General features: G+C 37.7%; 1 protein-coding gene across 1 annotated transcript in view; it reads left to right on the top strand.

The window, feature by feature from the left end:
* The window catches only part of TRPM6 (transient receptor potential cation channel subfamily M member 6), an 83024-nt gene extending 67570 nt beyond the window's left edge, over positions 1 to 15454 (top strand). Inside the window, exons 38-40 of the mRNA XM_087957819.1 lie at positions 2441 to 2492; positions 3208 to 3308; positions 14639 to 15454. Of these exons, the coding sequence (XP_087813945.1) occupies positions 2441 to 2492; positions 3208 to 3308; positions 14639 to 14775 (290 nt within the window). The 3' untranslated portion in view covers positions 14776 to 15454. The remainder of the gene's footprint in view (positions 1 to 2440; positions 2493 to 3207; positions 3309 to 14638) is intronic.
* Positions 15455 to 23527: the final 8073 nt, after the last annotated feature.

Below are 23527 nucleotides of genomic sequence, written 5' to 3'. Positions count from 1 at the left end.
TATACACAATATAATAGAATCATAGATTCCTGATCCATATTTACCTAACAGTTCTGTCTTCTTAATAATACAGTTTCAATTTACACCACTTTTTTTTTTAAACTGTTTTAAAGGAAATGGACTTGTTCCAAAGCAAAGCATCAACCTCTTGGGCTTTATGAATGAGATCCCACAGAGATCATCAAGGAAGCATCCTTGAGGACTAGTTTGCCTTCTGATAAATGGATGTTTTGTGACTGGCCACACAATAGTAATTTTGTGACTAGGGAAGTGATCTATGGAAGCTTTCAAAATTCCAGAATGGCCCATAAAAGTTATCCAACTTTGACATAAATAAATGAAACATTAATATGCTTAATGTAAGCTATTGTTTCAGGAGAACAAAGCAAGCCTATGCAATAGATTAAATATGAGGATCCAAATTTCAGGCTTGATCTAGATACTATGGATCATATGAAGGTTTCAGAGCTGGAATATGTTTATGGTGTTTATGTATTTTATTCAGAGTAGGGAAATTTCCTTGCACTGGATGGAAAGAATAGAATAGAACAGAACAGAACAAAACAGAACAGAACAGAATAGAATAGAATACCTTTATTGTCATTGCATTCAAAATACAATGAAATTTGAAAGCTACTCCAGCACAGTGCCCCAAACACCACATCACAATCACACTACACAGAATTTAAAATGTAACATAATTAAAGTAATAATAATACTTAAACACCTAGTCTAAAACCTATTTAAAACATATATTAAATTAGTTTTAAAATGCCACTTTATAAATAGAACTAAATCACAAATGTACTGTTTGATTCAAGACAATTATTGCCTTGGAAAAGAAACTGTTTTTCAGTCTATTAGTCCTCATTTTAAGACACCTATAATGTCTCCCTGATGGTAACAATTCAAAATATGAATGTCCAGGATGAGAACGGTCTGTGGAGATTTTTTGTGCTGTAGGGAGGAGTCTGGTCTTCGCAATCTCTTCCAAAGAAGAAAGAGAGCAACCAATGATTTTTTGTGCTGTCTGGAGCATCATCTTATCCACTACAGAGCATCCAGCATACCACACCGTTACACAATATGCCAAAATGCTCTCGATGGTAGAACGGTAAAAAGTAACCAGCAACTTCTCACCCAGACCACTCTTTTTCAGCAGCCACTGAAAGTGCAGGCGCTGTTGGGCCTTCTTTGCAGTGGCTATAGTGTGGACCGACCAAGTAAGATTGTCGGAAATATGAATTCCTAGAAATTTAAAACTATGAACTCTTTCCACACAATCTCCATTGATATATAGTGGGAGAGGCTCTGCTTTGCATCTTCTGAAGTCTATAATCAATTCTTTGGTCTTTTTGATGCTCAGGGTGAGGTTATGACTCTTGCACCACAAGACCAGTCTGAGAACCTCTGACCTATAGGCCGTTTCATCTTCTCCTGATATGAGTCCCACCAATGTGGTATCGTCTGCAAATTTTATTATAGAGTTAGTGGGACAAGAGGGAGTGCAGTCATAGGTGTAGAGTGAATACAAAAGGGGGCTCAGCACACAACCCTGTGGAGAGCCAGTGCTGAGAGCAAGAGTGGAGGAAAAATAGCTGCCAATCCTAACAGTTTGGGGTCTGTTAGTAAGAAAGTCCTTTATTCAACAGCAGATGTGAGAGGAGAGGCTTTCAAAACACTTCATAATTATGGGTGTGAGAGCTACTGGTCATTTAAAATATCAGGAGAGGGCTTTTGGGGAACTGGAGTAATAATGGAAGTTTTGAGACAAGATGGAACAATGGCTTGTGTAAGAGAAAGGTTAAAAATATTTGCAAACACACTTGCGAGCTGGTCAGCACATGCTTTGAGTACTTTCCCAGGTACCCCATCAGAGCCAGCGGCCTTCTTTACATTCACTGCTCTAAGCACTTGCTTCACATCATACTCTTGTACTGTGAACAGCTGAGTATCGGTGGTTTGTAGAGGCAGTGTGTTTGAAGACCTATTCAGTTCGAACCAGGCAAAGAAGCAGTTTAATTCTTCTGCCAGTGATGCATCCTTTTTGATCGATATGGGGTTGCTGCCCCTGTAATTAGTGATGTGTTTAATTTTAAAAAGTAGTTCTTATCTTAGTTTTCTCTGATGTTGAAACATATATTCTATTTACATATAGTTCCAGCAATATACATATGGATCCACAAAATATTTTTGAATTATAGCCTTTATATTGTTTGCTTTATATTTAAATGAAAACATGTTTTAAAAAGTAGCTGAGTATGCAACATTTGTTTGTCATAGTCTAATGCAATTTATAATTTTAATATTGCTTTTTCATTTTACTCTGTAAACCAAAAGATTAGATAACTGTATAATAATTGCATAGGTTATAATTTCACAAATGGTTTTTAAGAAGACAGTTACCTTCTAATAACCATTATAAATTTGAATTCTGCAGGTGTTGGAGAAAACCTCACAGATCCATCTGTTATTAAACCTGAAGACAAACAGTAAGTATCACATGTAAATTTATCATATAAAATGTGACATATATTCCATTATTCAATTAATCTTCAATATTAGCTATAATACAAATATACTTACAGTGCTATTCTTTTTGGCTAACAGCACAATTTTGTATGTGTATCTTTTTAAATGGCTGATTAAGAATAATGTAATGCATTGACAAAAAGGTAACTGAAGGTAACTTAATAAAGCTATAAATGCAGATATTTACCACAAAACTTGGCAACAGAAGAGATAAATATTTGACTTATATTGAGTGGACATAACTGGTTTCCAAGTTCATTATGTTGTTTCTTGTGGATTAAATAGGCCTTTTAATCCTAGGAATGCACAAGAAATGGACTACAGTTAATGAAATGTTATCTAACCACAGTTTCTCATAAGTAATGCTCATGACACTAGTTGAAGGATTAGGTTTTACCCTCCAGCTACTTTGCAAAGTGGTATCTGTGTCAAACTCGATTGTGACTACGAGTTTAGAACATTAATTTTTAATGAGCGCTACATCCTCTGGGCTAATAGAAGCTCACACAATGAAGCATTTCTTATTCCATTACTCCTGCACTCATCCTCCAATCTGTTTAGGCAGATTCCTCCCAAAACCAGACATCCAACTAAGCGTATTGGTGATATGCAGGTGGAAAAGGTATGTACGGCTATTGTGACATTAATTATTCTTTTATTATTTTCAAACTGTAGAGAGATGGCCTTTGGACCGGCAAACCTTGGAGAAGAAGCCTTCAAAAACTTCATTTCAAAGCATTGCTGCAATTCTTGTTGCAGGAAACTCAAACTTCCTGGTATACAGTAGCAAACTCTGAACGTTTCTGAACAAATCTGGCCTTAGAGCTAATCCCTGAATCTAAAACTGAGCTCTTTGTATTGCTGTTGGTAACAAAGTATTCCAAGAACGAGTTGTATAAATGAACATTTTCCATTAATATTTTGAGGGCCTGTGCAATACTAACATGGGCCTAGGAGGAAAAAAAAGCAATACTAAACTTTATTTATTGGTTTGGTCTTTCAAATCTGGATGTGGCAAAGTTTAAATATGGGATGCACTTTTTTTTAATGCCAAAAGTCTCACTTGGCTTTTCATGGTCCATTCCAAAGATGGTAGGTACAAGAAAAGGAATGAATAAAAAGGAAAAAATAATTTATATTACATTGCATTCCTTATTATCACATTAAAACTGGCCATTTTTTGTAGAAGGCCCCAAGGCCTTAGACCTATGAACTAACATGTCATATTAAACACACAATCATGTCCTTTCTCTAAATATGATATTAGATTAGCTTTTTTTAGTAGAGTGACTAAAGCAGTAGATTTAAAGATTAAATAAGCAGCCTTTCACTTCTTTTATCTTTTTATAATCTAATGGATTATTAGGAAGGAAGTAATAACAAAAGAATTTATTTTCATCCTGTTCAATTAGTATTTTTTTATTTTTTTATTTTTTTATTTGATTTGCCAATTGTTTACAAGATAATAAGTATAAGTGTATACATAGTTGTGAATACATGAAATGGGTACATATAAGAAAAATAAAAGAAGAATAAGAGAAACAATAGGACAGGGACGGTAGGCACGTTGGTGCACTTATGCACGCCCCCTACAGACCTCTTAGGAAAGGGGTGAGGTCAATAGTAGACAGTCTAAGGTTAAAGTTTTTGGGGTTTGGGGAAGAAACTACAGAGTCGGGTAGAGTATTCCAGACATTGACCACTGTATTGCTGAAGTCGTATTTCCTGAAATCAAGTTTGGTGCGGTTAACTTTGAGTTTGTATCTATTGTGTGCTCTTGTGTTGTTATGGTTGAAGCTGAAGTATTCATTGACAGGTAGGACATTGCAATGTATGATTTTATATACCATGCTTAAATCAGACCGATGACGGCGTAATTCAAGGTTTTCTAGTTCTAGAATTTCAAGTCTGGTGGCATAAGGTATTCTACAACGAGTAGAGGAGTGGAGAACTCTTCTTGTGAAATATTTCTGGACTTTCTCAATTGTGCTAATATCAGATACGTAATGTGGGTTCCGGACTGATGAACTGTATTCGAGTATTGGTCTAGCAAATGTTTTGTATGCTCTGGTTAGTAGTGTGATATTACCAGAGAAAAAGCTACGCAGGATTAGGTTAACAACTCTTAATGCCTTTTTGGCTATGTAGTTGCAGTGGGCTCTAGCACTTAGATCATTAGAGGTGAGTATTCCAAGGTCCTTTACAGAGCTTGGGTCATCAACAAGATCTTGACTATTCAGCTTGTATTTTATTTTCTGATTTTTTTTTGCCAATATGTAAGACAGAGCATTTATTTGTTGAGATTTGAAGTTGCCATTTGTTTGACCATTCTGATACATAGTCAAGATCTTTTTGTAGGGTAGCAGTATTGTCTGTGGTATTGAACAGCTTTACATCATCAGCAAAAAGAACGCAATTGCTCTTAATATGATCACAGAGGTCATTTATGTAGAGTATGAAGAGAGTTGGTCCTAGAACACTGCCTTGGGGGACACCACTATTGACAGGTACAGAATTTGATAGGACGCTCCCAATTTTGACCATTTGTTGTCTGTTTGCCAGGAATGCTTCTATCCAGTTATGCAGTTGTCCAGAGATACCATAGGATTTTATTTTTAGGAGTGTTAGGGTTTGAGGAATTAACCCCTAGCAGAGTATTGCAGCAGTAGTCAAGCCAGGCAGCCAAAGGAGAGCGGAAGGGCCCCAGAGTATGCACACACTGAACACAAACACTGTTTGTAGTTTAAATAGTTTTTAATCCAGTTAGAGTTTAAGCATTGTCATTCAGTCCATTAAGTCATTCACAGTATTTCCATCCAGTAAGACTCACTAGTATAGTCCAAGTTAAGAGTCCTTGCAATATCTTTATCAGCCGATAAAGATATCTTCTCCTCCTCCGGTTTCACTCTCCAGAGAAACAAACGCTATTCAGCAAACAGTAGCAAACAATAACAGTTCAGTCACAGGCACTCACAGTCAGTAATCACAGTTAGTCGCAGCAGCACACAGTTACAGTAGCACACAGTTACAGCCAGCAGACAGTAAACTCACAGTTACAGACAGACAGCAGACAGTAAACTCACAGTAAGACACAGACAGCAGACAGCCAGTTCACAGTAAAAGACAGTAAGCTTTCCAGCTTCTAATGCTTCCTTATATTGTAACTTCTAACCGCACCCTTAATCGGCTAATTGCCTGCTGCATTGTGCTTAAAGTGATAAGCACTTAAACCATGATATCTAAGTTTTATATATTTATTCACCCAAACCATATTTGGTATCAATGTTATACCTAACATACTCCCTTTTGGGTGATATAAATATATAATACCTTACAATCTTATCCCATATTTTTCACAACTCTCCTGGTGCTTACTGGCACCTTGGGCTTTAGTAAAATTATCAGCTAAATTGTCCTCCGACATACAGTACTCTAGCTGAATCATCTTACTTCTTACAGATTGTCTCACGTTTAGGTATCTTAGATCTGTATGCTTGCTCCTTGTTTTTACTCCAATATTTGTGGCCATTTGAAATTGCTGCCTGATTATCTTCATGTATAATTATAGGATAATCTACAGTTATACCTATATCAATTAACATTTGTTTATACATTATTAACTCTGTACATAACAATGATAAACAGGAGAATTCTGCCTCCATAGTAGACAAACTTATATGCTGTTGTCTAATTGACTTCCAGCCTATTAATGTCTTACCCAGCATTATGGCTGTTCCTGAAGTCGACTTTCTAGTATCTCTTTCTGATGCAAAGCTAGCATCTGCATAAGCACTCAAAATTAAATCACCCTTTGGTTCTAAATACAATGAATAATTCATTGTCTTTTTAAGATATCTTAATATCCTCTTAGCTGCATTCCAGTGTCTTTCACATGGTGCAGAATTGAATCTAGCCAACTGATTCACGCAGTACGATATATCTGGTCTAGACCAATTACTAATATAACTCAAACTACCAATTAAAGATTGATAAATCACCTTATCAAACTCAGGGCTTTGTTCATCAGTGTTGCTAAACTCCTGACTCATTGGAGTCTTAGCTGGCTTACAAAGCTCCATCTTGTAATCTTTTAGTAATTTGCTTATCTTATCTTCCTGAGATATCTTATAACCTTTCCGTGTTTTCTTTATATTCAAACCGAGATACTTCTTTATCTCCCCAATTGCTTGATCTTTATTCTCTTTCCTAATGATGCTATTATTTTATTTGCTTCATCATTAGTTTCAGTTATCAATGCAATATCATCTGTGAATAGTAATAATAATGATACTTTCCCATTTGTCTCCCTCTTAAACAGACATGGATCGGCTAAACCAGCTTTAAATCCTATATTGTCTAGTTCCTTTACAATATACTGGTTCCATTCATAGCCTGATTGTTTAAGACCATAGAGACTTTTCTTTAACAACCAACAATCATTATTATCCTTACTTTCACTTTTAATACCAACAGTTTTTTTCATATAAATAATATGTTTTAATGGGTCGTGCAAGTAAGCAGTTTCCACATCTAGATGGTTAACTATATAGTTTTTACTAGCTGCCCACACTAAAGCTGCCCTCAAGGTTGCTGCCTTAAGACTAGGTGCAAACACCTCATCGTAGTCATTAGCATTCTGCCTAAAACCTTGGGCTACTAACCTTGCCTTATGGATTAAATTACCATCTTTATCTATTTTTACCTTAAATATCCATTTGCAGCCAATGGATTTCTTTCCTACAGGTAATTTGGCATTTTCATACACCTTCATATCTCTTAATGAATTCAGTTCCTTATTCATTGCTGCATACCATTTTTCTTTTTCCTTATTAGGATACTTTTTAATTTCTTCTACAGAATTAGGAACTTGATTAATCTGGCACACTGTGTTATCCTGGTACCTATCAGGCGGTCTAGATATACGTGTAGTTCTTCTGGGAATTACAGGGCTTACAGGAGGACTTTGTTGAACTACTACCTGTTCATCTTCCTCATCCTGTTCAGCTATTGAATCTGTTTCTTCCTTTATGGGCACTATTTCATCCTGTATTTGTCTCTTTACTTTATTTTTAAAGTTACAGGGATAACTAATGGGATTTCTATAGGATTCAATAATTACATCTTTATTGGCATCCTGTTCTAATTTCTCCCATCCTTCATGTTCTAGAAATTGGGCACTAGCACTACATAACACTTTAGATGTGCCTTTCTCCCAAAATCTATATGCCCTATGGTTTGCCTGATAACCAACGAAGAAAATCTTTTAGCTCTATGTTGCCCTTTTTTTCTGAGTTGTGCAGGAATATGCACCCATGCTGGTGCACCAAATGTGTGCAGGTAACTTAGGTCAGGTTTCCTGCCATGCCACCTGGTGAATGGAATTTCACCTGTTGTTGTATTAACAACGTTGTTCAATATGTTATTAGCACACATTGTAGCCTCCCCCACAAAGTATCAGGTAACCCAGAATCATTTAACATTGTTCTAACCATTGCCTGTAGTGTTTGGCCTCTTCTTTCAATAAAAGCGTTATGTTCTGGCCTGTATGGAGCAGACTTCTTATGCTCTATTCCAGCTATCTTAAGTCTGTTCTGGAATTTGTTATTAATAAATTCCGTGCCATTATCTGTCACCAGGGTTATCAGTTGCCGTTTAGACTTTCTTTCAGCAAACCTAAGCCAATTGAAAAAATGTTGATATGTAGTAAAATTATCTAATACATATAATGTTCCATTTAAAGCTGCAGTTACCCTTTTGTTATCTTTTTCAATTATGCAATTATTATCCTTAAAAGTAATTACATAACCTAATTTATCTAATACCCTTACTGAAAGCAAATTAAACTTTAGTTGCGGTACATACAACATTTTTATATCCTGGTTTATGTACGGACAACGTGCAAAACCTTGACCTTTCGCTTTCAGGTTCCAGCCATTTGCAAGTGATATATGTTGAGAACTTGTAGACATTTTTATAAATTTTGTCTTATCTCTTGTGATGCAGTGGGATGCGCCACTGTCAACCACCCATAAATTATTCTTCACATCAGAGTTGCTAAACGTGGCTAGTTCAAATGCTTTCTTTGGCTTTTTTACATTCTGGCTTTTTCTCTTTTTGCAAAATCTTGCCAATGTCCTCTGCCTCCACAATTAAAACACTTTTAATTGTGTATGCCGCTGAAGATAAATTCTCTTCTTCCAGGTGCTTTACTTTGCTTTGCTGGTTTCTTTCAAACTTTGAAGATAATTTCTCTTCTTTCTTATCTTCTCTCAGCTCGTCACGCTCACGCCTTCTTCTGGCTTCTTCTAGTAGCCTGCCTGTAATCTCGGTTAATGAGAGGCTTTCTTTGGCAATACCTCTAACGAAGTTACATAGTCATCATAGCTTTGATCTAATGAAGATAATATTATGTAGACTTGTTGCAGTTCATTAAATATAAGCTCTTTTTCTTGCAAATCTTGAAAAATGCTCTTCATACAGTTTAAATGAACTAACATATCTCCATTCCTCTGAAGATGCGTTCGAAAAGCTTCCGTGTAAGATTTATATGTGCTCCTACACTGTCCCGAACATAAATCTTCCTGAGGTTCTCCCAGCAGTTTGCAGCATTTTCTTCTCCACGAATATGGACAAGCTGCTGATCACAGAGAGTCAGTCCTATGATGCATAAAGCCTGCTCATTTTTCAGTTTAAAGTCTTGTAACTTTTCGTTATCATCATCATTAGCAGGATCCCAGCTACTCACATCTGGTGGGTTTGCTATAATGTCCCACAAACCTTCTCTGCGTAGAAGTAAACTACATTTCATTGACCATGAAACATAGTTTGTTCCATCCAGCCTGGATATCATGGACAGTTGTGACAAATTTACTTGTGCCATTGCTCTTCAGATATTTTGACTATTTTAAACTAATTAAAACAGTTTGTTTTTACAGTAATGTGCAACTCACACCAACTCTCTCTGCTATATCCTGGTTAGTTAGACTATGCTGCTGGGCCCATAACCAATGTTAGGGTTTGAGGAATTAACCCCTAGCAGAGTATTGCAGCAGTAGTCAAGCCAGGCAGCCAAAGGAGAGCGGAAGGGCCCCAGAGTATACACACACTGAACACAAACACTGTTTGTAGTTTAAATAGTTTTTAATCCAGTTAGAGTTTAAGCATTGTCATTCAGTCCATTAAGTCATTCACAGTATTTCCATCCAGTAAGACTCACTAGTATAGTCCAAGTTAAGAGTCCTTGCAATATCTTTATCAGCCGATAAAGATATCTTCTCCTCCTCCGGTTTCACTCTCCAGAGAAACAAACGCTGGATATTCAGCAAACAGTAGCAAACAATAACAGTTCAGTCACAGGCACTCACAGTCAGTAATCACAGTTAGTCGCAGCAGCACACAGTTACAGTAGCACACAGTTACAGCCAGCAGACAGTAAACTCACAGTTACAGACAGACAGCAGACAGTAAACTCACAGTAAGACACAGACAGCAGACAGCCAGTTCACAGTAAAAGACAGTAAGCTTTCCAGCTTCTAATGCTTCCTTATATTGTAACTTCTAACCGCACCCTTAATCGGCTAATTGCCTGCTGCATTGTGCTTAAAGTGATAAGCACTTAAACCATGATATCTAAGTTTTATATATTTATTCACCCAAACCATATTTGGTATCAATGTTATACCTAACAAGGAGTAGTTTGTCGTGTACCACTGAATCAAAGGCTTTACAGAAGTCTATGTAGATTGCGTCTATTGCTTTGCCCTGGTCGAGTTGTGTCGTCCATATGTTTTTGCAGTGTAAGAGTTGCAGATTACAGGATAGTTTTTTTCTGAAACCAAATTGTTTATTGGAGAGTAGGTTGTTTGTCTCTAAGTGGAGGATGATGGATTGGTTAATAATTGATTCCATGACTTTACAGGTGACGCAGCATAAGGAGATTGGTCTGTAATTTTCAACTAGGCTTGGGTCTCCCTTTTTGAAGATGGGGATGACTGTGGCTTGTGACCATAGGTTAGGCAAGGAGCTGGTCCTGAAAATTTTTTCAAAGATTATGCTTAGAGGTTTGGCTATGGCAGTGGATAGCTTTTTAAAGAAGTAGGCACATATTCCATCCGGTCCAATAGATAGAGATGGTTTTAGATTGCGTAGTGCTTTTTCAACATTGTCTTCTGTAAAATCGATATGTATTAGATCATTGTTGTTATCTGTGGTACGGCTAGGAAATACTGGGCATGATCCATTGCTGTTTACAAATACTGAGCCGAAGAATGTGTTAAAGATGTTGGCTTTAATGGTGTCGTCGTTGCAGACTTTACCATCAGGACCTATCAGGGGTGGGATGGACCTTGAGTCTTTTAGTTTGTTGTTTACAAAAAGCACGGGTGGAATTGGTGCTTAGAAGGTTTTCCTCTTGTTTAATGTGATAATTGGTGCATTCGGTCTTTATCTGGTGGCATAAATTTTTGTATCGGCTTTTGAAATTGGCAACGTGACCAGATTTGTTTTTCCGCCAGAGTGATCTCTTTTTGGATTGAAGTTTCCTTATTGTTATGGGTAATCTGCTTTTTTGTTTTGTTTTGGGAATTGTTGTTGGTACATATAGTTTGATGACTCTTTTGACTTCAAGTAAAAATATGTTGTAATGGTCTTCAACAGTATTGCATCCAGTGAATAGAAATTGCCAATCAAGGGATGAGAGATCGTTGTCTATAAGATCATAGTTGCCTTTTTTGAAGTTACAATTGGGGATTACATCGTTGTGGTGATTTTTGTGTGGGCGTATGTTGAGACAAAAGTCAATCATATTGTGGTCACTGCTGGAAAAGGGTTCTTTAGTTTGTATTCCGTAAATTAAATTCAAACTATTGCAGAAGATGAGATCGAGGCAGTTGTTTAGTCTAGTGTTGTTGGTTACTAGTTGTTCCAGTCCCAGATTTGTAATAGCATTGTAGAAGGTTGTGTGTATGATTTCAGTTGTACAATCATTTAAGGTCCAGTCAATATGAGGTAGATTGAAATCACCAAGAAAGATAAAAGGGTATGGGCAGGATGCAGCCCATGTTAGTAATGTATTTAGCTTGTTTACATGTTCGATGTCATAATCAGGTGCTCTGTAACATAGTAAGAATCGAATTGTGATATTTAAGGATAGTTCACAGATGATGGTCTCAGGAAGAGCAAGCTCCTGGGTAACTTGGATATTTTTTAGATGTAAGGACTTTTTATAGAAGATAGCAACACCACCTCCTCTACGAATTTCACGATCTGATCGGTAAACATGATAGTCTCTTACTGTGGTAATGGAGTCAGGGAGAGATGCATTGAGCCATGTTTCACAGACAAATATAATGTCGAATTTAGCCATATTTAGTAGGAGGAAAAATTCAGGTATTTTATTCACGAGGTTTCTTGCATTGAGTAGTTTGCATTTAAGGCCAGCAGTTGTTGGAATTGAGGTAGTTAGAGGCGTGCATGCCTAGTCTTGGGTGATGGTGGATCGGTTGAGGTAGGGTTGTGGTTGAGGGTTAAAGCTGATTTGCGGGTTGTGTTGCTTACTTTTGATACAGTCAGCATGGTAGTCAATGTACAGGTCCTTCTCTCCATTGTCTAGACGTTTTTTGAGTTCAGTGCGGAGTACACGGGAGCGGGCACGTTGCTGTATGGTTAGGTCAGGGCGACAACGGAGGTTCTTATGGTTGGTGTTGGTTTTGGCGAGTGAATTATAGTGTAAATGAATTTACGTTTGCTTGATTCATTTTTGCAAATGACTCTGCACAAGCATGGGGCCACAGAGCCGTCTCTGTTTTTGAGCTCTCGGCCAATGCGGGAAATGTCAAGTATTTCATCAGCGGAGATGGTTGATGCTTGATAATCACTGATGATGTTTCGGACAGTTGTGATGTCATCATTGTCATTGATGTCCTCTAGACCAAATAAGATGGCGTTTGGACGTTTCCGTTCACGCTCAACAGCTTCTCTGATGAGGATTGGGATATCAATATTTGTCTGGGTTGTGTTTTTTTTGTGGATTGGGTTTTGGATTGGGTTGTGGTTGTTGGGTAGAGATGTGGTTTGTAGCTATTGGATGTTCAGGTTTTTGCGTTGTGTCTTTTTTTTCAAGGTTGGATATTCTTTCTTTTACGGCGTCCAGGGATGCTACTATGGTGTTAAGGGATGTTTCAATGGTATCAACTCTTTCCAACAGATCCAGTTTGGGTTTGCATGATTTGCAGAGATATGAAAACTCATTGGATGATTCCAGGTATTGAATAAATTGCTTGGTTAATCCCAAGCAGTCATGATGAGCGTATTTGTTACACAGAGAACATTTGATGGAGTTTTCATTATCCTTTAGATTTTTGTAGCATTTAAGGCATGTGCAGGAGTCTTGTGGTTCATTGGTGGGGATTATCTTCTCTTTAGGTTGTGGTTTGGCATTGGATTTTTTTTTTTGGCATGGTAGGTTTGTTAAGATAGTACGTTGATTGAATTAATTAAAGGAACAATTTTGGGTAATCTGTATAGCCAATATCACACCAATCAATCAATTGCAGTAATCTCTCTAGTCAGATAATATTCCTGAGCAACAATCAGCCTAATCAATTAATTACTCTAATCACTAATCAATTAATTACACTAATCATTAATCACACTGTTCATTTAATTTCACTAAATCATTGATTTTACTATTCAATTAAATTACATGAATCTTGATCTTTTAAACTAGTCAGTAATCACACTATTTGCACTAAACACTCTAATCACACTAATCAATTAAAACAATAAATCAATTAAACCATTAATAAAATATTTTATAGAAATTGATTATCTAATCGTTGATATAGGTGATGAGGTAGAATATTATATGAAGATGTCCTGCTTAGTTGAAGATGTATCTCTTCAGTTACTAATATTAATACATATTACCAAAATCCATTTGGATTATGGCTGTGATGTTATTCTTTTGGAGCTCAATCCAGAGATGGTATTCAGCAGGTTTTGACCAGTTCTGGAGTGGAAATTTTAAGTTGTTCGGAGAACCTGCAAATCCCACCTCTGACTGGAGATTTTACAGTATCCTTCCCCTGCCACACCCACCAAGCCATGCCCACAGAACCGGTAATAAAAAATTTTGAATCCCACCGCTGGCTCAATCTACTTAGATTTTGGGCTCTGCAGCAAACTTCAGAATGATAACATTGATCTTAAAATATATCTTTCCTATGACCAAGGCTACTGCTGTTAAGATGATAAGAGTGCTGAGTTACAAAGTTGGAATCTGTATGGTGTACCATCTGATTTATCCCCAGATTTTGTCTCTGGACAAATGTTGTTCCCTGTTCATATTAGAGGACTTCACTCTTCATGTACTGTAGGTGGGATCAGAGAATCATGATTTCCACTGCATGAATCAGGGGCTTGTCTCAGATCATCTCTGCCTCACGCACATGACAACATAGATTAGATGTTAATTTTGTCCCATAAACAACTTTGTGTGCTGTTATACAATGCCTTACACTTTAGTCCAGGGGTCTTCAAACTTGACAGCTTTAAGACTTGTGGACTTCAACTCCCAGAATTCCTTCTCCAGTCATGTTATCTCAAGAATTCTGGGAGTTGAAGTCCACAAGTCTTAAACTTGCCAAGGTTGGAGACCTTTGCTTTAGTCCCTTGCTGTGACCTCATGCATCTTATTTTAGATGGGATTGATTGCCACCCAGGACTTTTCTGAAGAAGTCCACAGTAACTGATGGATCTGGAAGGAATTTGAAAAGTGTTTGGGGAGTTTTCCCAATATCTGGTGATTAGATAATTTGATTTAGGTTTGATTTTGGTAATTAACTTCTGGTAACAGGAAGTGGCTTGGAAGCTTGATGTTCTGAAGTGGATTTTTTTTTCTATTGATACATCTTAAGGAGCTCTGAGGAGCACTGGGGACAAAGTAGCAGACATTATTATTATTAGTAATAGTAGTACTGGACATTTTAATGTTGTATATTGCATGTATGTTTGTTATTGTTGGAATCCTTGGAAATTACAGCAGCATGCAAATGTAATTAAGATGTATTATCTAAGATAAAGCTTTTTTTCTGTTTTCTTTTCATAGATTTGAAAAGAAATGATTATGCATCTGGGAGGATCAATCCAGCTTTTGAAATTGAAACTGAAATACCAATGGTAGCAGCAGATGAGGCTACAAGCAATAGGAACGATGAACCACTGGAATATTATACTCGGCTGTGAAGCAAGAGCTGCTAATTTTAGCATTAGAATTTTTTTTCCCTAAAGGGCCAACTCCTAGGAGCCCCGCTACCTCCAATGTCTGTACTGTTCTAGAATAAAGAAATAAATACCATTAATGTGAAAGTGTTTTCAAATGAATTCTTTCTAAAATAAGGAATCTCCTCTGTTTTTAAAGGATATTCACCAAAGTCACTGGAGTAATTGAAAATATGCCAGTGCTCCAATTTATGAATGTTTAAAAGTGTCACTTAAAATAAGAAAAGTTCCAATGGTTTTGAGAAATTGGAAGATTTCCTAGAAACAAATTCAAAGAAATCCTCCAGATGGCAACCAGAAATATTCAGTCCTGGTCAAAGGTGGTCAAACATGTTGACAAAATGGCCAGATAAAAATTGAGGGTCCAATTTTCCAAGAAAAGGCGTTCCAAAGTCCAGGAGCTATATCAGAAAAGGTCACCTGCATTTATATTTTATGAATGTTTTTTTCATCTTTTTACTTTAATGGAGTATCCTATAATTATGGCTGGAAATTTTAAGAAAGTTTTGAGTGTTTGGGCTGACCATGGCTTTACTTCAAAAGTAAGTTCTGATCACATACATGGAAAATATTTATTAAATTAAATCTGGTGGCTATCTGTTAACGTTTGAACTCATTCCAATAAGAATGTACTTACCCCCCAGTTTCCCATCAGACCTGTTCCTAATATTTTTTGTATCTAGATTTTCATTGTTTATGTGTGTATCTATGTAAATAAACCAGTTCTTGCATAAATGTGTTGTAAGTTACTTGGGATTTGATAAAACTTTAAATTAGGATGAGTGAAAAACAATATCCATATCCATACCTAACTTGGAATTACAAGGTACAGGATCTTATTACAAGTCAGATTTATGATTTAAGTTAATTTCCTGTTTTTTATCAAATTCTCAGGGCTTCAGTCATAAATTATCCCTACAGACACAAAGCAGACTGAACAAAGATCTTTTCTCACAAAATCACGTGAACTTCCCACTGAGGTACAGCCCTTCCCAACAACAACAACAACAAAAAGAATGGAATGTTAGTACTGAAATAGTATGAGGTATTTCAGACAGAGCACAAGCTCTGAATGAGGCTGCACCATGTTGCCCTAAAATAAAATTATAAGAAGAAAGATAGCTAAATCTCCTACATGAATGTATCTGATAGATGTTTTCCTGTTTTTATGAGGGTTGCAGTAACTTAAAAAAAGAAGTAGAAATGCACCATAAACATACAGTGTGTTATGCAAATGTAACACTTGTCAATATTGTCAACATTTATCAGACATGCCTTGTTACCTGAAGAGCTAGTATAATTTAGCTCTTAGAATGATCCTTTAATTTCACTTGAGTCCTCCAGCTTTTAGGAATCTATGCAAGGAAAGAAAATATCAATCAAAGAATACATCTGTCTCCTGTGGAAATTGTACATTTTGTGGTCACTTTATTACTTTAGGTTCAACTCAACAGCAGGCAGATAAACAACCATGAAGTAACTCTTTACATAAGTAGCCTTTTAATCTTAATATGCACTGCACTACTTTACTCAATATTTAAACTTTGTGCAATTTCTCTCTCTCTCTCTCTCCCTCCTCCCTCCCTCTCTATCTTTGTCTCTCTCTGTGTGTGTCTCCCTCTCCCTCCCTTCCCCCCTTCCCCCTCCCTCCTCCCTCCCCCCCTCTCTTTCTCTCTGTAGGTGTTTTAGGAGAGATGAGAAATAGAAATATTTAACATGAACTGCCATCATTGCATGAAAATAAATACATTATGTGGAAGTGACTATCTTTATAATCTGTGTGCTCAAAGACAAAACAAAAACAAATTGGCAATTCAATGCTTTAGGAAAGAGGAGAGATATTTGGGTAGGATGAGGGATTGTTTGCATCCCCTGACATTTTCAAGCATTTTTACCATTATTACCATTATTGAAATCACTACAGCTTGCTTTTAATACCATAGTTTTGTTGCCAGATATATAACCTTCTGGAGAACTTTTTATCCTGTTTTTAATATCCACCTGTCTCTTATCTCTCATTTGTCTGTCCGTCTGTCCATCCGTTGATCCCTCCATCCCTCCCTCCCTTCCTCCATCCATCATGCTTTGTTTGCATTTCTTGTTACAAATACATGCCAGGAAGATCCCCTTAGCACTACTGAAAAACTGCCTCCTGTGGAAATTGTACATTTTGTGGTCACTTTATTACTTTAGGTTCAACTCAACAGCAGGCAGATAAACAACCATGAAGTAACTCTTTACATAAGTAGCCTTTTAATCTTAATATGCACTGCACTACGGGCCCCATGGAGATTTTTAATTCATTGCTTGCATTGCTGGGTGATCATAAATGCTACAAATTGTAGCCATGTCAACAGCAAACACTGACATAGTGGAGATGTTACAGTTGATGTGCTTAAATTCAAACCTTCCTTTAATCTAAGAGCAGGAATAACTCTTTGATTTCCAGGATTTGATATGGCTCCTATGATGGATCTACCACAGCGATTCTGGATTCAGTTGCTTATATTTCATACAGGAGCCAGAGTGTTCTAGTCCATATTATTAGTACTGTTATTTCTTCGGAATCATGATAATAAATGAGATTTTTCTGGTGGAAGGTCAGAAACTGTCTCAACCTTGGCCTAGGTGTGATGCTAGGTGGAGTATGGCACAAGGCCAATCTTTGAAGACTTTTTGATGCAGTTGGCTGTATCTGAAGGGCCACCTGCTAGCAATAGTCGAAATTAGGTGATTAGCAGAGGCTGCAGAAACAATGCTGAACTGGTCAGAGAACTCAGATGCCAGTTGAACCTCTCACCTGAAATGGCAGGACAAGTACAGAAGTACAATGTTCCATTAGCACTGAGTTCTCCAAACTTAGCAATTTAGCTGGCTGGAGAATTCTGGGAATTGAAGTCCACAAGTCTTAAAGTTGCCAAGGGTGGGGACCCCTGCATTAGCATAAGAGAAGGCAACATTAAAAGCTATTGGCTTGCCATATCAAGCATATTGAGAACTGAGGAATGAATAAAATCCAAAGGAGGATTAACCTTGCCACTCTAACGAAGTCTTATTGGTACAGCTAAAGAAAATAATAAAACTTTCCGGCTACCCACTCAAATTAACATCAGCATTCTCTTCATACCAGTCAACTTTCATCTACTATATCTACAAATGAATAATAATAATAGCAACTGGAGCATCACTTGAACGCCCATTGGCATTGACAATTTCACCACCAGTCGATTGCAAAAGATGGCTTTACTGGGAGTAGCTTCCATCCTGCGACGATATCTGTAACATCATAACCTATTGACAATTTGACAAAAGCGTCTGTCCAGTTTCTTTTTAAAAATCTCCAGTGATGAAGCACTCACAACTTCTGGGAGTTCCACACATCTTAAAGTTGAAACATTGCCCTACATTATGCTGCCTTTATTTACTCCAGAATTGGTTTATGCACCACAATTGAAGTAATGCCTAAAACAGAAGAGAGGAAGTTTGAATCTTTGAAGTTCAGAACTGCAAATATTGAGTTACACCACTACTTGCAAAGTGCTCTTCTCTTTCTTCCTAGGCAGCACTTCTTCCATTTTGATAATCAGAATCACCAGTAGAAGCTTGACTGATTTATTATTGAGACCGCTTATCAGCCTCTTGTGAAAGAGTCAGTATCTCTTTAATAACAATGGCAATGTTTGTCTGACTCCTTTCAACAATGGCCACATGATAACAGCCACAAAATTATTCCATCATGGCTCCATGTTAGCATTTCAAAGCAAAAGTTATATAAAAATTTATATTTTTGCATTCAAGAAACCTTGAATGGTTTTTGCATGTTTTCCTCGCGTATCCATATTTTTGCAAATGATTTCTTCTTAGCTGGGTTGCCCTTAGTAGACTTTTTAAAATCCCTTTTTCTCTAATGTACTTTTTAAAAAAATCAGAGAATGGCTTATAAAATTCAGGGAACTGTAAAATTCTGAGAAGTGCAAAGGCCAATTGTATCTCAGTTAATTTGGAAAGTGTGACTTAGGTCAGTTCTTATTAAAACACAAACCTTTTCTGGCCTTGTTTTTAATATGAATGCCTTAAGATCACAATCCTTCCCCGACATATGAATACTGATGTTCCTCCACATGCCAGTTCCCCAAACCAAACCAAAAGAATGAAATTGATTCTTGGCATTGAAGAATTCCAAAATAAACTCACCTTGTAATGAATAAACAATTAAAGGAGATAATCAGGATAGTCAACCAGCCTGCAGGAATGTTAAAGGAGCTCACTTCCATTCCCAGCCACGTTAATCAGGCTCAGGCTATTTTCCCTATTGCTGCAAATCACCAGAGTTTTCAACTAACAAGAATGGGTTGCCCTACTTAATCTGACAACCCCCGTAAGAGAGGCACTTAGCATAAAATTACCATCATTACATCCCCAGGTTAAAGGCAATGAAACTCCAGGAATGGCAAAGTCAAATCAGTTCAATTGTCTGATTGTTCACGCTCACCAAGTAGGAAGGCCGGCAGGGTTCCGGCATAAAACTTTGGGGTTTTATCAAAGAGCTCCTTTAAGGTAATTCATTGCCCTCTGCAGTCACTTTAAATCAGGCAGAATGGAAGGGTCACAACGAACGTGGCTCTCTCTGTTCTTGGAAAGCTGTGGAGCAGATAACCAGCTGCTAGGCCAGATGTCAAAGGTGCATTTGGAGCATTTGCTTTGGATCCAGCCTGCTCCGGAGAAGCCTTGTGGAGTTGGCTCAAAGTCCTCCAAATAATAAAAGATGGTGATTAATGAAGCAGCACAGACTCCTGTTCCTTCTCCCAGGCGCTTCCTCGTCCACAAAGCAGTTCTTTTACTTACCAGCAGGGACATGTAAAAATGTTAATCATCAATCTGTGGGCCATTAACGAAGTTGCTTTCCCACTCACAACTTGGAAAAAAAAAACCAGGGGGGGAGAAACGATAATAGGTTTGCTTAACAGAGCTCTTCAGATAATGGAAAATGTGCAGAGGGAACCCTGGTGGAGTCAACGAGGGAGGAGGGCACATTTATCCAGCTTTCCCAGAGGATCTGGTAATTCAAAACTCTGGGCCTTGAAACTCAAGTCGAAGATTCAGTTCCATCCATTTGGGTCACTTAATAAAACCCTGGAATTTCTACCCATGGAATAGAGAGAATTATAACGGTGCCATCTGGGATTAACTGGCAACCCTTATGGTTGCTACTTGGCTTTATAGGTGTCATCTCTTTATATGGAGTCCATATAACTTTCTAAGCAGCAGCAGTCCTCTGGTTAGCTTAGCTGCTAAAGTTCTTCAGCTGAAGATGAGAGGCATGAAAACATTGGACATGTATAGGACCAAGTATGATCTTTGGTTTCTCTCACTCAGTTGAGGACCTGAAATAACAAAGATGCAGCTTTATAGCACAATAGCCCTTTCCCACTTCTTTTGTTTTCATAAGCTCCCTCAGGATTTTCACAGCCCTCTCCTCGTTTTAATTGTAGGGTAATTCAACCAGTCATCGTTTTCTCCTGATAGCAGAAAAGGAATAGCTTCAGGATGGAAGAATCCAATGAAATGGAATTGTCTAAAGGTCAATTTCATGACCCAGGTCATGATCTTACTCTCTTAATGTGATCTCTGACCTACAACGTATCTTGTGACACTGGGATGCTGTCATACATAGGTTTATAAACTCTTGGTTTATTTGTCTTTTATAATTTGTGCAAACAATGGACTAATGAGTTGGATAACGTATAGCAATTTGATGACACTATGGAGGAAAATTAAAAGACAGTATTCATGAAAGAAAAGGCATTTTCGAGAGTCAAGTGGAGTTTTATTTATTTGAAAATAATTAAAACTTAGCATTATTTTATGCAAGTACAGGATCCCTCCCCAAAATCTTCCCTGACCAATACATGATCTTAAAGAAGGGGTGTCAAACTCGCGTCATCAAGGTGGTGTCACGTGATGTATTGGGACTTTCCCCCCTTTGCTAAACCTGGTGTGGACATGGTCAGCGTGTGATGCATCTGGCCCACGGGCCACAAGTTTAACAGCCCTGTCTTACAGGCATTTAATACAACTTATGTGCAATTCTTTAAACTATATACTGTATGATACATGTAGCATACTAAATTAGTATTTTGTGTAAATAAGCACTATATTAAATATTAACCCTGGGCATTAAAAAGATATACCCAAGAAAAGTTTTATGACAAGTTATTCCACTTAGGATTTTTTTAAAACCCCTTTTACATTATTAAGATCCATGAGACAGGTAGGGTGGCAATGAAGCACCATATATGAAAGACTCCACTACTGTATTTGGATGGTCTCAATTGAAATAATTAAACTATCCAATTTATGATTATTGAAAAGTTTATAAATCATATGCAGGAAATATATTACTCATTTATTTAACATAAGCTTCCCATCACTCCCAGAGGTGACTGTGGGCAGCTATAAAAGCAACAAGGAAAAACATTCAAACATTAAAATAATATTAACACTAAAATTGAGTTACAAATATGATGGCAAGGAAAGGAGCAAAATGTACACAAGGAGGAGGTAAGTTGTTATCACAGGCCATTAATCCCCTGACATGCCCCATCATTGGCCCCAGGCCAATCGGCATAGCCAGCTCTTCAGGCCCTTTCGTAAGACCGAAAGGGGCCTCATCTTGGGTGTGGGGGCAACAGTGTTCCAGAATGTGGGAGTCGCTGCCGAAAAGGCTCTTCTTCCTGACCCCACCAGCTGCAATTCCCTGCATAAAGGAGTCCAAAGGATGCCCCCTCTGCCGGCATGGGTGGGGCAGGCCAATCCCACTGAGGTGAGAGGATTCTTCAAATAAATACAATACCTTGCATTTTCTGTTTCCAATTAATATCCAGCTAGCAAGTGAATCTCCTGCTCATCATTTCACTTCAGTGAGAAGATCCTAAGTTTATGCAAATTGTTGTCCTTTTTCTATGTGCTACTGTTTTAGCTTCATTGTCTTCTGTATTATTGTTTGTCTTCATGCTCAGTGCTTTTTTATGCCACTTGGAATCTCTTTATGGTGGACTTGCCTCTAAATACGTCACAAGCCCACCATAAAGAGATCCCAAGTGGCAAAACACAAGTCTTGTGGTTTGCCACAAACTTTGTATTTGTTTTAAATGGGATTTGTTACGATTTATGATTTTAACAACTCTTATGTTTTTACCTCCTTTCTGACTGAATACATGGGATTACTTAAAGCTAAAAAAAATGGGGGTGGGGCAGTTTACATTCTCTACTTTCCCTTTTTTAAAAACAAAACAAAATAAAGTTTGACTTCATTTGTGTCTTGTGAGATTGTATTGTCTTTCAAGGTAGAAGGATAAAAAATGGTTGACTCCCGTAGTTTCATACCTCAATATTTCAAGATCAGCAGATGCTGTTGCAGAATTTACTTCATTTTTTTCAATTTCTCGTAAAACTGTCTCTGTTTGCAGGAATCCAGGAATAGGGGGAAGGTAGCAGGGGAAGTGCACCCTGGTAGCGAGAGCTACCAAGCCACCACTACCTCAAAGAGCAAGAGGTGAGCAGGATATGAAGATACAGAGCTCTGTAAGAGATAATATTTGAGAGTCTCATTCTTCTAACCTTTGGGCTTAGCTATGGCCCTATGCTTTTCAAAGACTACACCAAATCTTGTGATTAGGTTATTTTATCATGTAATAAAGGTATTCTTATCGCTGTTTCTGTAATCTTGATGAAACTGCTGGGAAAGAAAGCTTAGAGACCCGTGTGTGCCACATTTACCATGATGCCAGCTCCTATTAAAATGTTTGTTTTGTAACATGCCATACATGGGGAATCTGTTTAGGTGTTCCTCAAAGTTAATGAGCTGTCAAATCTGAAGTCAAAGAAAATGCAACACCTCTACTATATGGCAACGTGTGGAGAAAGTGACCTCGAGCATGGCTATTTAAAGGCAGGCAGACTGAAATAATTAGAATCACACAGAGAGAGAATCTTAAGTGGTAACAATCAAAGGAGCACAATGGTGCTAACAAAATCAAGAAGCCTGACCCCTCCCCCCAAAAAGCAGCTCAGCTGGGGTTTTGAATTGGAATCTGGATCTAAATGTCTCTAAAGTCCTTTGCATTAACTCAGACTCCTCATTCGAGCCTGATGCACTCAGAAAAACTTGAGCTTTCAGAACGACCTTGGCTTCACCCACTCGGTCAGTCCAGTAACGTTTTTCTGCTTCTTTCTTTTGTATAATTTGAAGTTATTTATAATAACTTTTGCCACTCTTGGAGAAATTGGAAAGCAAAAGATTAAACATAAAATACTCCTTGCAAATTATAGTCCGGAGTGATGCAACTCTGTCAAAGCTTTTAATAATAATAAAAAAAAGTGTCGTGCCAATCCACAAAAGATATATGAAAAGTGTTCATATAAATCGAAAGGATGCAGTGGTGACAGGTCCTCTCTTTCCCACAGTCTCTATTTATGCTTTTCTGCTATACTGTATTCAGGGGTATCAAACTCAAGGCCCACGGGCCGGATCTGGCCTGCAGGGTGCTTAGATCTGGCCCGTGGTGCTGCCCTGGAAACAGCAAAGGACTGGCCTGCGGTGCTTCTGCTACAAAAACAGGCTCCCAGTCTTTGTTTTTGGCTGGGACAGCCTCAGAGGTGGTATTCAGCAGGTTCTGACCAGTTCTGGAGAAGTGGTAATGGAAATTTTGAGTAG

Source organism: Notechis scutatus, chromosome 2, assembly GCF_049901735.1.
Source record: "Notechis scutatus isolate UNSWTSFEM ecotype Mainland chromosome 2, rNotScu1.2, whole genome shotgun sequence".
Classification (NCBI taxonomy): domain Eukaryota; kingdom Metazoa; phylum Chordata; class Lepidosauria; order Squamata; family Elapidae; genus Notechis; species Notechis scutatus.
The sequence above is the reverse complement of the archived record's forward strand: the minus strand, read 5'-3'. Positions and strand labels throughout refer to the sequence as shown.